Genomic DNA, 14,540 nt, shown 5'->3' with positions numbered 1-14,540 from the left:
GTGCCGCGACAGATGAGCAGAGGTGCGCTGATACCGGTCTATCCTAACGGTAGCGCAACGTTTCCAGTCACTCCTGTAATTGCCGATGGCTTGCTGCACATTTGCTGTTCGTTTAAAGATATCCTGCAAAGTGCGCAAATGTTTCCCGCCTTTGTCCCGTATTCAATTAGTTTCACACCCGCGATAACGTTTCGCCTGCTGGACTTTCCGCCGACATCGCGTGTTCTGGACGCGGAAACTTGTCGGACGCGCCCCCCGTTATTTGGCGTATTCAATTCCAAAATGCGCAAAAACGCAACCCGTGAAGTCGGAACAGGCGGAAAGTGCTGTCAGAAATGGGGAAACCTGCCAGAACACCCCAAAAAGATGCACTAATATTAGTGATCAATGTAGAGGTCCCCGAATAGCCCTAATAAAGCTATTTCGGTTACTTAAGTTGTTTCAATAGCTTTTTATTAGCGTCTTTGTGGTGAAGAATAGCATTAAGCAGTATTTTTTTGTAAAAAGAAGTAGTCCTGTCAAATTTGGGGTACGTGAAAATGGGTGCTAGCATGGTTTAAAGTCTCACATGCAATTTTAAAAAACACACCTGCCGCAAGCACCTGCAATCAAATAACTCCTGACACATACTTGCAGACCCCCCAAAAGTCTATTTCGCTAGTTTTTAAGTTTGTACCCCCCCGTTTCGACTTTTTCGCCCCCAAAATGAAAGCGCTGTTTTGGGGTGTTCCTCACTTTTTCTCGGTTTCCACACCTTTGCACCCGAAAATAACCATTTTGCACTTTTTCACCGCCTATTCAGAGGCGAATCTTTTTCACCTATCACATTGCATTGATTTTCCGTGGACGCGAAAAAGTGTTTGCAATTGAATACGGAGATTAAGTTTCCGCCAGGCAAAATGACGTCATCCGCGTAACGTGTAACGTGTAGGGTCCGGTGAATTTACTGCACTACAACTCCCATCCATCCTGTGTTATTGTCCAGATGACCCGTCACGGGATGCAGTCTGGAAGCCGACGGTCGAAATGCCGACCGCCGGCTTTCCGACTGTGCAATCCCGACAGGGGACTAATGACAGGTGTCGAAATCCTGACGCCTGTCATTATACCTACGCCGGGAGCCACACGCCCAGCATACCGAACGAAGGTTAGCCGGGTGCGGACAGCCGCCGGGAGGGGAGGGTTAGGTTAAGGGCTCCTGGGGGGGACTTAGGATTAGGATCCCCCCCCGGGAGGGATAAGGTCAGGCTAAGGGAAGGGGGGTTAGGCACCCTCCCGGGTGACTTAGGTTTAGGCTAAGGGAAGGGGGGGGTTAGGGTTAGGCACTTGGGGGGAGGTTAAGGTTAGGGAGTACTGGCTTTGGTTCCTTCTGTCAGCAGCTCTGGTTCTATTGGTAATGAATTGTTGGGACTTGGCATCAGTCTGCCAGGAGACCCCTTACCATAGACTGACTCCTGCTCCAAGCCAGGGGGGGGTGGGCCGTATCTTAAGTCCCTTCTTGTCCCTGGAGACCTCTGTCTTTCATGCAGATAATATCACTTAAACTTACAACCCCTTCGCCCCATCCCAAGGGACAGCTGGACATGTGTCAGGAATACAGCAATATTACAGGGCATTGTGCAGCTTCCCCGGTCCGCTCAGCACTTTATGGGATCCGTCAACAATTAAGGTCATCGCCAACAGATTAGCCGTGGAACTACAATTCCCAGCATGGCTTACCAGCCGACGGGAGTTGTAGAAACCCCAGAGAATGTGGTAGACCGTTTCTGCTGCTTATGTGGGTGTTATGGTCGCTAATGTATATTATCCATGTCCTTGTCCTGTATTGTACTGTATTGTACTGTACTGTAAGTCACTGGTCACCTATTTGTTTCTGTACTTCGTAAGACGCTATAAAAACACTTGTGGCGCTATAAAAATAAATGATGATAATTTACTGGGGGGTGTTCTTAGGGGGAGATGTATTAACGGCGACAACACCGATGCGGTACATCCCCCTTGACTTCGCGTACATATGTACCAAGGATTTCGCAAAGGACAGCTCTCTCGATGAGAGCTGTCCTTTGCGATGCTGCCGGGCAGAGGGACTTCCGGGATGAACACCCAGAAGTCCTTCTGCGCATGCGCAGAAGGCCGCAGGCCGCGGGGGCTCATGGGAGGGATCCGATCGGATCCATCCCAGCCCCGAGCGTCGCGTTAAGAAGCCCATAGGCTTCTATTGGGTAACAACACCTGAAGGTGGCGTTACCTAGCGACGCGAAGCATTCTGCTGCTTAATACATACGGGGAATGCGGTAAACCTGCATTTTCGGGGGTTTTACCGCATTTTTGCCGTTGATACATCTCCCCCTTAGACTTTAATTATTGGGGGCGGCATAATGTAGTTGGGTCTGGTTGTTATGGTGCTTTCACCAAATACATGACTCTTTTTGGCTTTATTCTGGGTTGTTTGCGTTTGCTGAATTGCATATAAAACTGCCGGCGTCCAGGCCGCGCGTCCAGCGACGGAGACATCTTTTCAGACTGAGCGATGAGCACTTTACTGAGCAAGAGGATTTGTGTTGAGCGGTGCAACGTAGGGCTGATGTAACTCTGTGCTGCTGATGCAAGGGTTAATGTGTGTGTGGTGGGGGGGAGAGTCTGTCCCCCTGCCCCGTCAGCGTTGGTTATCCGGCAGCTTGTGCTGAGTCCGGGCTACCTGTACAAAACCGCCCCCGCCACTGAGCGCTGTGTGATTGTCCCGTGTGTGAATGCCCGGACGGACCATTGTCTCTGTCAATGAGGCCAGCTCCCCTGGATGATTCTGGGCAATCCGTGTGTTCAAAGCCATCAGCAAAAACCTATTGTGTGGTCAGGGCCCGGGTCACCGTGAGACCACCCTAGAGTGCCAGCTCTGTAGCAATCTCTGTACCGCCAGCTGCCTGGCATGTAACCCTTTCACTGCCATGTGGCTGGTCTGTTAATAACCGAAGCCCCTGGGTGGTAATAGAGGAATCTCTTGGGATACGACCTTCCCAAACGCCAGCAAAGCGGCCATAAGACCAATGTACAGTATATGGAACCACGGCGTTTACATTGTATTTACTGTCTCTCTGGCCCTTGTACTAAGTCATTATTCATACTCCTTACTCTCGTAATAACATTTATCTCTGTACAGTATGGGGGTGAGGAACGGAGTCCGAGGCGCGGCGGAAACCGCAAATGCGCTCCTTTCAGATCTGCCGGCGGTTGTGCTGATTCGCACAGCGCGGCGATGGGCACTTTAAGGGAATATTGTAACAATGGACGGTACTGGGGAGGCTTTACGATGAGCAAAGTGTTGGCGCCGTATCGATGGATGTTGACGTTTATACTTTGTTTTTTTTTTTTTGTTTTTGTTTTTTTTTATATAGCCCTATACAGAATTTTTAGATCCACGTCCATGCTTTATTTATCGTAGTCTCTGGATCGCGCTTTTTAGCGCTTTTTCATTCGTTCTCTCTTTATCACAGCTGTGATTGTTCCAGCAATGTTGCCCTATTTATTTTGGTGCCAGGGGGGAGCAGTACTTTCTCAGAACCCACCGGTGCCTGGAAACGCTCCCCGCGTTGGTGTTTGGTGCACGGCTTCGGGCTCTGATGAGCTATTCCTGCCTCGTTAGGAAATGAGCTTTCATGGCCTCTCGTGATGTTGGGTAATTAGAGGGTGAGCGTCCAGCCCACCACGAGTACACAGGATCTGGGCTCTGTCCGGCGTGGTGCGTCCTCACACAGCCGCAGTTCTGCGTCCAAACCACAGTGGATTGGCGTGCAATTTGTTTCCTTTAGGGCTTGTTACCGCTACCTCCCCCTTGTTTTAGTTCCACATATACATCTATGTTACATGCAGGCCCATTGCCATGCTGGGAGAACATGTACAGTTAATACAGCTGATGTCCATGTAAACCTTATGTATTGAGTCATTTCCATCTTCATGTCACTTTGAAGTCACCTCCTGCAATCCTTACTAAATACAGTCCCTATTTTGCCTTCTTGTTTCTTGCTGTGCTTTTTAGCATTGTCATTATGTCAGCAGGTATCCTAGTTTATTTCCGCTGCCCTTGAATATGACACAGAAATTCCCCGCTCTTGTATACAATGTATTTCTATAACTTCATTGATGGCAGAACACTGAGGGTCTGATTCAGAGCCGGAAGCGATCTGCGCTCGCTCGTTCAGAAAATAGGGGTGGCTATTCAAATGAACCGTTCGCTCTTTGCGGTCTGTTCACGCCTCTATGTCTGAACGAGCGAACAAAACTTGCAGTCGTAATTTTGAAAAATACGCCCCCTGGCCGCTCGCATCATATGTCATGTCGGCTATTTAATAGATTAATCGAGTACATCGAACAGTGTATGAACTGCTCGCTATTCTTGTGGCTGGTTTTTCCTACCACTATCTTGCGAGCAGTTCTGACTATAAAACAACCAAGTGACGTGGTCAATGACGCTGCTGTATTAATTATGCACACCCATAAAACGCCCGCTTTGACCTTTAAGCACGCCTGCGCTCGGATCTCCACTCCCCGTTTTCAAGCACCTTCCCCTGTTACCACCCTCAAACGCCTCCTCCTGTCACTCAAAATAGCAGGCATTCGCTATTTAGCGAGCACACGATTTTCGGCCGCACTGACTGGTTCGCGCATGCGTATTACAAACCGTACGCATGCGCAGATGTGCGAACATCGCTCGGAACGAGCGAACGGCCGCTTACGAGCGGCTCTGAATGAGACCCCGAATACGGGCATCGGGATAATGTAACCTATTTTAGTAAAGTTGCAGGAGGGCGTGTAACGGTGTAATATGGACGGACGGCGCCGTTTTATTGCTGCGCTGACAAAAATTAGAATTATGCTCAGGGTTACAGGAGATGTATTTAGTGGCGATCGTCCTGTTATAGTGATTAATGCGGTAATATTGTGTGTGTGTTAGTGCTGTGTGCAGGAGCAGATAGCACAGTAACATGGCTCTCCGGGGAGATACCTGCACTTGTCATGTATGTGGTACGCCTGTCTGGCACATAGCCAATCCCTGCACCTGTATTACACCGAGATCTCACTGTATGTCGCTTCTTTTTCAGGCAAAATAAAGACCAGAATAAGAAGGTGGCAACTCTGAAACACAAAGAGCAAGTGGAGAAGAAGAAGAACGCCCAGCTCCTGGAGGAGGCCCGGCGGAGGGAGGACAACCTGACGGACAACTCTCAGCAGCTACAGGTAGCAAGCTGTAACCCCAAACCTCAGGACGGACCTTCTTATTCTGGCCCCTGCGGACATTTCACTTTACTGTTCCTCTGCTCTATCTGTCTCCATTATGGAATGGAGGCAGCAGGAAGCCACAGACTGAGAGTTATATAGTGGAAGGAGCAGGGTCCCCAGCAGCACAGAGTATATCAGGAGATGAGTGACGTGTTAGTGAGGACAGGGCTGCATGTGACGGGGGCAGTGACACGATGTGAGGAGGGGAATGGAGGCAGCAGGAAGTCACAGACTGAGAGTTATATAGTGGGAGGAGCAGGGTCCCCAGCAGCACAGAGTATATCAGGAGATGAGTGATGTGTTAGTGAGGACAGGGCTGCATGTGACAGGGGTAGTGACGTAATGTGAGGAGGGGAATGGAGGCAGCAGGAAGCCACAGACTGAGAGTTATATAGTGGGAGGAGCAGGGTCCCCAGCAGCACAGAGTATATCAGGAGATGAGTGATGTGTTAGTGAGGACAGGGCTGCATGCGCTGTGTATAAAACACTGTATTGTGAGATTTATATAGTTGCACAGCTGTGACACTGATGAGTTAGAGAAGCGCAACTCTGTATTAAACAATAACTACGTGCTAGCTCATTGAGGATATATAGTGAATTCAACTATTACGGCCGGGTTAAATGATTAATTTGTTTACTCTGATACATGATTTTGAGATCAGCTTTGAGCAGTAAAATGTGTAGGGGGGATTTCTGCATTCCGGGAGTCTCTGGGGAAAGTTAGCGGTTATCAGTAGAGGTGTGAGGTGGGGGACGGGACTTGTTCTTACATCCTATTCCCAAATCCCACATGTGCAGCTGGACCTGAGCGGAATATTTTCATTTAGAGATGAAGAAGGGCTCAGACCGGGAGCGCTGGGAGACAGAAGGGGCTGTAATGAAGTCTTGCAGCTTTCCTCCTCCGTTCCTCCCCTCTCTGGGGTCTGTGGTGGGCTCTGCGAACTCGCTGTCCTGTAATGGAAAATGCATCTCTCCTGTGGGACGGCGCAGGCAGACTGATGCCGGCAGCGCCTCTTCCTGAGACGGAAGCCGCTGCGCCCCCATACTCTGCCTCCTGCATGTGTTACTGCCTGTACAGCAGAGATAGTCAACATGGGGCCTTTTATCTGCTGTGAAACTACACATCCCAGCATGCCTTACCACAGCTTTGCTATTAGGGCCAGCTAAAACTGTGGTAGGGCATGCTGGGATGTGTAGTGCCACAGCAGTTGTAGGGTTGCATGTTGAATACCACTGCTATACAGCAACTGAGGACCTGATTCAGACCTGTTGGCTAGCAGGCGATCGCTCGTTGCTGGCGATGTTTGCTAATGTGTGCATGCGTATACTTTACAGCGCGCGTGCGCAAACTGGTACGAGCGATCGGGATGCACTCGCACGCCCTGCAAAGGCAACCCAGTGGAATCAGTGACAGGAGAGGCCGTTTGTGGGTGGTAACAGGGGCAGGCGACTAGAAACGGGGGAGTGGAAGTGCGAACGCAGGCGTGCCTGAGCGTTTCAACGCCGTTCCATAGGCGTGTATAATTAACAGGCAGCGTCATTGTACACGTCACCTGCTTGTATTTATCACTGAAGGGATCGCAGTGCTGGCGGCACGGTATAGTCAACCTCAAGCGCTGCGAGCACAACCGATGGTGCTCGATGTACCAATGTTTTCATGCTCTTCCAGGAAATGACGTGCGCAAGTGGGCGTCTGCATACGCAAAGTGATCACTCGCCAAGACATAGTGAGGGTGCTAATGCCTTGCCGTGCGACCGCCTGCCTTGCTGGGCGTGCTTACGCTGGGAGCGAGCAGGTCTGAATCAGGTCCTGAATTGGATGCTTTGGTGTAATGGTGAAATGACGGTACTGGGTGCTGTGACCCAGTTCCAGTCATCAACACTTTATATATTATGTGCAGTAATGCGTATTTCCGACAGCCCCCTCCCCCTCCTGCCCTAGTAGCGTCTCTGCAACCCCCAGCAGGAGAGCACACACCATAGCGGGGGTCACCTTCTGTATATCTCTGCCACCCCCTCTCCACACACGCATGGGCCTATTTGTTCAAGCTGCCTCCCCCCCCACATACCCTCTATACCAGGTCTGGCCAACCTGTGGCTCTCCAGCTGTTGTGAAACTACAAGTCCCAGCATGCCTTGCCACAGTTTTGCTATTAGGGAATGCTAAAACTCTGGAAGGCATGCTGGGACTTATGGCAAGGCATGCTGGGACTTATGGCAAGGCATGCTGGGACTTATGGCAAGGCATGCTGGGCCTCTAATTGCCCCCCGCAAACCCTCTACCCTCCGTCCAGACAGAAGTTTTTTTGGGAGCATAATTAAAGCAGTTCAGATGCATTGCTAAGATTATGGTAAAACATCCGTCCATTCATTTCATTACATTTAAACAAAAAAAAAACAGAAAAAAAAAAATCAAGAAAGAAAGAAAAAGGGGTCTTAACGGCCTCTGGGGAGTTTGCTGTAGAAAATCCTGCGTTTAGACTCCTGGACGCAGCGACCGAGGGATAATAACACATTTTATCATCACATCATGCTGAGACGAGAATGCGCAGATATGTTTATATCACTATAGACGCATATACATATATACTATATCGTTGTACATCCGCATCATAATTTTATATATCTGTCACTTTAGCCAAACGATTTAGGGCCTGATTCAGAGCCGGACGCTATTAGCGCTCGCTCGTTCAGAAAAAAGGGGGTGGCTATTCAAATGAACCGTTCGCTCTTTGCGGTCTGTTCACGCCTCTAGGTCTGAACGAGCGAACCAAACTTGCGGTCGTTTTTTGGATAAATACGCCCCCTGGCCGCTCGCATCCTACGTCATGTCCGCTATTTATTAGATTAATCGAGTACATCGAACAGCGTATGAACTGCTCGCTATTCTTGTGGTTGGTTTTTCCTACCGCAATCTTGCGAGCAGTTCTGACTATAAAATAACCCAGTGACGTGGTCGATGACGCTGCTGTATTAATTATGCACACCCATAAAACGCCCGTTTTGATCTTTAAGCACGCCTGCGTTCTGATCTCCACTCCCCGTTTTCAAGCACCTTCGCCTGTTACCACCCACATACGCCTCCTCCTGTCACTCATATTAGCAGGCATTCGCTATATAGCGAACAACCGATTTTCGGCTGCACTGACTGGTTCGCGCATGCTTATTACGATCCGTACGCATGCGCAGTTGTGCAAACATTGCTCGGAATGAACGAGCGGCCGCTTACGAGCGGCTCTGAATCAGGCGGTCAGTTCGCAGAAGACCCAGTTTTAGAACTTTTCTGGTCTGTGTGGTTTTGGCCAGAATTAATAGCACGATATTATAAGACCTCGGAAAATAAAATCAGCATGTACTCGTACAGGCCATCTGCACGTCCGCCCATACAAATCCACTCCCAGCACACACCCCAGCTGCGGATTCCATAGAGATGAGAGGGGACGTGGCACAGAGTTGGGAGAAGGAGCTGCGAACTCCAGTCATCTTCTGTATCTGCTGAATTATCTCTACCTGACCAGAGGGCGGCCATGTTATCCTCCAGTGTCTGCATCGCGTGTACACTGACTGGCAGCTGCTGGACTAATAATTCTAATTTTTACTACATTTTACCGCAATAAACTGTACTTTCATTTTGAGTGTTCTCCGTTTTGTTTATGGAAGAATTTCCGAAAGATGCTCAGAGGTTTCTGCCTCTTGCTAGAAAGAGTTTGAACTCGTCAGTCTCTTGGTGGAAATATTTCAAGAACATCCTAGAAGCTTTTCCTATTAGTGTCTGGCAAAGGGAAGCGACAGAGGGTCCATTCACAGAGATGAACACGAGAGAGATGGATTAGGGCCCCTGAAAAAATGCCTCCAATTAGTCAGTGGGGCCTCTCCGTGCCCTCTCTAAGAGCCTGTGATTTAGGTGCTTGGCCTCTGTGTCTCAGGTTGTTGTATTTGGAAGGATGAATTCAGGCCCCTGAGGGACGGTGGTTTGGAGGGATGCCACGAAGCACACGGAGGGACCTGCTGGCGGCCATCTTGTTTCACAGAGCTGGCTGTCCGCCACGGTGTCCGCACAGGGTTTGTGGTTTGGGCCTGCTCCAGCTCACCCAGCCTGTTTACTTTGGACAAATACATTGCGTGACTGGATGTCTCTTGTTCGAGCTGGGTCTGCACCGAGCTGCCCGTGGAAGTTGCAGCATAGAGACGGGCCACTGTGGGACCAGCAGACACCGGTTAACCTGGATGAAGTGTCGTCTGTTGAATGTTAAACGGCAGTGGTATCGGAGACGGTCACTGAGGGGCCAGGCCCTGTACTTGTTTAGCTTCTGAAGGTTTTCTCAAACAGTGTTTGACAAGTTTTCCTGTCATGAAAGCAAACGTACGAGCGAAGTGATGTCAGAGGCCTGAGAGACAGAATGTCATGGTGCATAATTTGTTTCCAGTCTGAAGCCTTCAAACCACCATATTTACAGCAGAATGGACATAAAGTCCCCAAACTTTATTTTTTTACCCTTTACCATTCCCCAGGTGGGCTCCCCCTAGGGCGCACAGTTCCTGTTATCTCAAAGATGCTTTCCTGGTGATTTATCTTGCTACGTATAACTTATAGCACTCTTCACTGATTGCTGCACTACAAGTCCCAGAATACCACTGTCGTCGGTGGCTAAAACGGAAGAACTGCTAACCAGGGACTGCATACAGTGTTGGTTCTCCCATACTGCCCCTGTGCGTGATGAACAAGCTTACACATCCTGCTGTTCTCCAGTTGTGGTGGGACTACAAGTCCCAGCCTTCTGGCTGTCCCAGCAGACTGTGGACCTCATTTATCAACAAGTTTTATCATTCACAATGAGTGATAAAACTCGCTGTGTATGATAATGGATCTCCAGCCAATCGGCTCCCATTTTTCAAACAGATGACAGACGGGAGCTGATTGGCTGGAGCACCATTTATCATACTGAGTTTTATCACTCGTTGCGTATGATAATTAAGGCCCTTAGAGAGCCACAGGTTGCACTGATAACATAGAGGTGTGATTTAGGAAGCTGGTGCTCTGGTCCGGGTACATATGTACCATTGTGCGGGTTAGAGGAAACTGCTTGGACGAAAGTAGCCGCTCGCTGACTACAATGCTCGCCTTTGGGTGAAGTAGACTTTGGGCGATTTGCGAGCGCTCGCTCTGAATGATGGTGGATTTAAAAGAGAAAAAATCTGCCTCCAGGCTGCTCGCATACACCCACAGCTTTTGCGAGCGTCCTGGCGATGGTCGCGATTATCACGACCATCGAGCTTGCGACGAGACCCTTGTGGTAGGGTCTTGGTTCCCGCAAGCCCGAGTGAACTTCCTGCTAGAGTAGAGCAGGAAGTTCACTACTAACATCACGAATGTTGTCAGTAAGGCCGCCCACAAACGGCAGGCGTTCCTTCGGGAACGTCTGAGTTTGTCCAGCCACTCCCCCCCCTCCCTGCCTACAAAACGGGGCGAGCTGTCGATCAACATCGACAGCCGCCCCGGAGTGAGTGTAGTTCTCGCTTGCTCCGGGGCTCGCTCACGCCGCGCGTGTGCACTGGTTGACCATCGACGCGCTTGCGAGCACTATGTGCTCGCGAGCGGGACTGAATCAGGCCCTTTGTGCCTATTAAATAAGAGCCTCATATTAGTCTCCCACGGGGCAGTATATGCAGGGTATAACCATTATAAAAATATATCAATTACAAAGCTGGTAAAATAATAGAAATCGGGACTCTAGGCCAAATTCAGTAAGGACCGCGGCTGCGATTACGCAGGCAATCGGCCGATTGTTGCGTTCTGCTTATGCATTGCAGTGCGCGAACCCTCCACTACGATCGTGACTGCGACGCAGTGACTGCGCAGACCCATCGCAGAGTGATTCACAGGTAGTATCGTTTGGGAGGTAGTCGGCGAAAACGCAGCCGCATCAGTGCGTTTGAACGCCGTTGCAGGGGCGTGCATAAATTAGCCACTGCGAGGCCTTATAGCGTGCGATGAGGTTAGCAATTTCTGAGTAAGGTGAGACCTTGTGCAAGTGTGCGTGAGGCTGCGATGGTACTCCATGTTACCGATGGTTTCGCAGTCTTGCTAAACATTACGGATGTGTGTAAGGTAAAGTGGGCGTCCTTATGTTAGGATGCGCGTGGTATTGCGATCGCAGACATTAACATATCTTTGCAGTGAGACTGCGTGCGTAATCGCTATTGCAACCACAGTTGCGCTCCGTACTAAATCAGGCCCTCTACTCGCAAAAGAGCTTACTATCTAAGGGGCAGCTGGGTCTTTTGTTATTGTTTGTAAATGTTCCACTATTGTTTTGACCTTAGCTTTACGTTTGTGGAGGGATAGACATCTATACTGCTCTATTTAACATTATTGTGGCTTAAATGATGGACATATATGAGGTATAGTTTCCAAAGTGAGAGTTTTTAGAAGTGGAGATGTTGCCCATAGCAACTAATCAGAGTCTACTTATCATTTATCTAGCACCTGCTAGAAGACAATAGCTAGAATCTGATTGGTTGCTTTAGGCAAGACCTCTACTTCTATAAACCCGAACTTTTAGTAAATAATAACCCCCTGGACTGTCTTTTGTGATCAGAACCGTCGCACACGTATGTATGTCTGACGGTTTTAATCACAATGCCAGCAATGCGCCCAGAGATACACTATACTGCTAAAACGCTACATGAAAGCGCAAAACTGGTGCCATTAACTGCGCCGACCGAGGCCCAATCCCGGAAGAGATAAAATAGTTACATTGTGGACTGGGAGTGGTGGTGATTTCCATCCCATGGAACGTTCATTTTGTTTCTGCATAGATTGATGTGCGCCCGAGCGCCTACTCCGTGCTGCTAATCCAACGCAAATGCAGCCGCTATGCTCCAATAACTCATCCACCTCACACCTAGGCGCGCATCAGTATTGGTCTGTGATGGAGGTCGACCCTTTACTTAGGGGGAGCCCGTACCTGGAGATGGTGGGGGGTTTCCTAGAATGGGCATCTCCCATTTTATCTCTCACCATTCAGATTAGCCAGTCTGGACAGGAAAGTATAAAAACTAGGGATGTGCAGGCTTGGATAGGTTCGAATTTTCCCGCCAAGTTCGGATTTTTCCCGCCAAAAATCGGGTCTCAGAAAGAGGCAAAACGTCATCTTTCATGGACTTTTGACCAGGAACGATGATGATTGTCCTTGAAAGATGACGTTTTGCCTCTTTCTGAGACCCGATTTTTGGCGGGAAAAATCCGAACTTGGCAGGAAAATTCGAACCTATCCCGAGCCTGCACATCCCTAATAAAAACCACACCCAGGGCGGCAGAATTCCAATTCTCATACTGAAGAATCATCACAAATCGGCAGCACCCGGCTCTCGTCATGGATGGTCGGCTCTATACCAGTACAGATATGCAGTGGTTCCCGATGATCAAATCTCATCACTGAGGCACGAGGCACCGTTATCGGTTGTAAAAGCTCGTTCCATTCCTGTGTCACAGACAGCAAAGTCCCCCTTACCAGTAGAGCATATACTATCGTCTCAGTGGGAAGAGTTTGATCAGTCACTGGGGAGAGGTTAAACAACCAGTGGCTCAGCCCAGCAGTGCCCGCCACCCGAGTTTCTGCTTCTGGGTATTGGCGTGGGGGCCTAGATTTTGGGAGATTACCAAGTGGCCTCCACCCTCGTGCTCAGGGAGATTAATGGAAGTGTTGACAGACTCCTTCCCTGGGAGATTTCTGTGCCGAAGTAACAGCTACAATGGACTACTTCCAACAATAGAGGCCGTGCAGCAGTGGGAGCATATATAAGAGGAGGGGGCTTCGGGCCGTTCTTGTCAAAGGTAAATTTCCTCATAACCCGCCTCCACTTCAGGAACAGCCCAGGCTAATTATACCGCCATACTAACTGCGCTTTTAGTCCCGTGCAAGAATTCCTGATGTTTAATGCGTATGATTAGTTTTAACTGCACCTCTGCAGGGAGACCTGAAGTTATTGCTTAAATATGTTTGCAGTGCCCAACCTCCAGCTCCCCCCCCTCCTGACACACACCGTCCAGGGTGCAGAGACTTAACTTCCCGAAGATGCATCTCCATCGTCAAGCAAGAGCGTTTCCTGAGCCGAAGAGCTACGAACCTTCCAGAAAAGGCTTAACACAAACCATTTCCGTCTAATAATAAAAAATAGAAAAATACATGCGAGCATGTAACACAATCCCGTCTCCTCTCCTGGAAACAACTCTCAGCCCCTTTTCCTTAGAAATCCACTTCAGATCCAGCATCTGGATTTCATTTGGGCATCCCCTCTGGTCAGACTCTAGAGCCCAAGCAGCAGATTCCTGATCAGACGGCTGATTCCAGTCGTCTGGCGAGCGCGTTACCTGAGATAAGATGGTCAAGTGATTGGATAACCGTTATCCGTGGGGGATGGAGCAAGTTCAAGAGGGACCTAAACCTGGAACAGTGTTTGGTTTATCCAGCGTCCTGCATACTCACTATCTTTCGTAAGTTGCACAGTGAACGCTGCCATATTTGCCTACGTGGTCCATCCCACGGCACACGCCTCTGACCGAATTCAGTAAATAAACCAGCATGATTATAGATATATGTCCTATAGCACAGTATTTACCTAAGCGGCGTAGAATATAAACAATAACATGAAACCGCTGATAATCATGGACTCTCAGTAGAGGCTGAGTTTGTAAACTTGATGGAACTCTGGAAACATTGCCCATTGATCTTTGAAAGCCATGGGTAGCTGGCTCTTGCTCTCTGTTTTTGCTGCCCCTATTAATGACCATCGTCATCGTCTATTCTGATCTATTGCTTGGAGCACCACGTCCGGCTTTCGTTACTGTCGGCCTCCCAGGATTTGCACAGCGTACCATGTCACACTGTGGCCTGGCTTACACTAAAGCTGGGTACACACTCTACGTTCTGTTGGACAATATAGCGTTCCGTCGCTGATCGGCGCAATATATATCGTACAGATCATGCAGTGTGTACTCCCGATCCGAGGTTCACGATGACCGTTCATCGCATTGTCCCATCTGCTGCTCTGCCCGGCAGAGATGGGACGATACAATGAATGACGTCAGGCTGCTACACGCAGCATGTAACGATACTTTGCGGCGGCATACGTCGGATCGTGGAGTGTGTACAGCACACGATGCAACGCTCCATTGCATCGTTCCGTCTCTGGGCACGCACATCGTATTATAGTGTGTACCCAGCTTAAGCCATATTTCCATCTTTTATAGTACAAACAAATGC

At 49.3% G+C, this 14,540-nt stretch overlaps 1 protein-coding gene across 14 annotated transcripts in view; it reads left to right on the top strand.

Annotated features, from left to right (window-relative positions):
* Positions 1-14,540, top strand: part of LOC148453881 (ELKS/Rab6-interacting/CAST family member 1) — a 137,872-nt gene that overhangs the window by 69,450 nt on the left and 53,882 nt on the right. For all 14 annotated transcript variants that reach the window (XM_088461579.1, XM_088461577.1, XM_088461576.1 and 11 more), the window contains one exon: positions 5,097-5,232. In XM_088461579.1, the coding sequence (XP_088317705.1) occupies positions 5,097-5,232 (136 nt within the window). The remainder of the gene's footprint in view (positions 1-5,096; positions 5,233-14,540) is intronic.

Source organism: Taudactylus pleione, unplaced genomic scaffold (assembly GCF_031769625.1).
Source record: "Taudactylus pleione unplaced genomic scaffold, aTauple2 ptg001073l, whole genome shotgun sequence".
NCBI lineage: Eukaryota > Metazoa > Chordata > Amphibia > Anura > Myobatrachidae > Taudactylus > Taudactylus pleione.
Note: the sequence above shows the minus strand (reverse complement) of the source record. Positions and strands in the feature narration are given on the sequence as shown.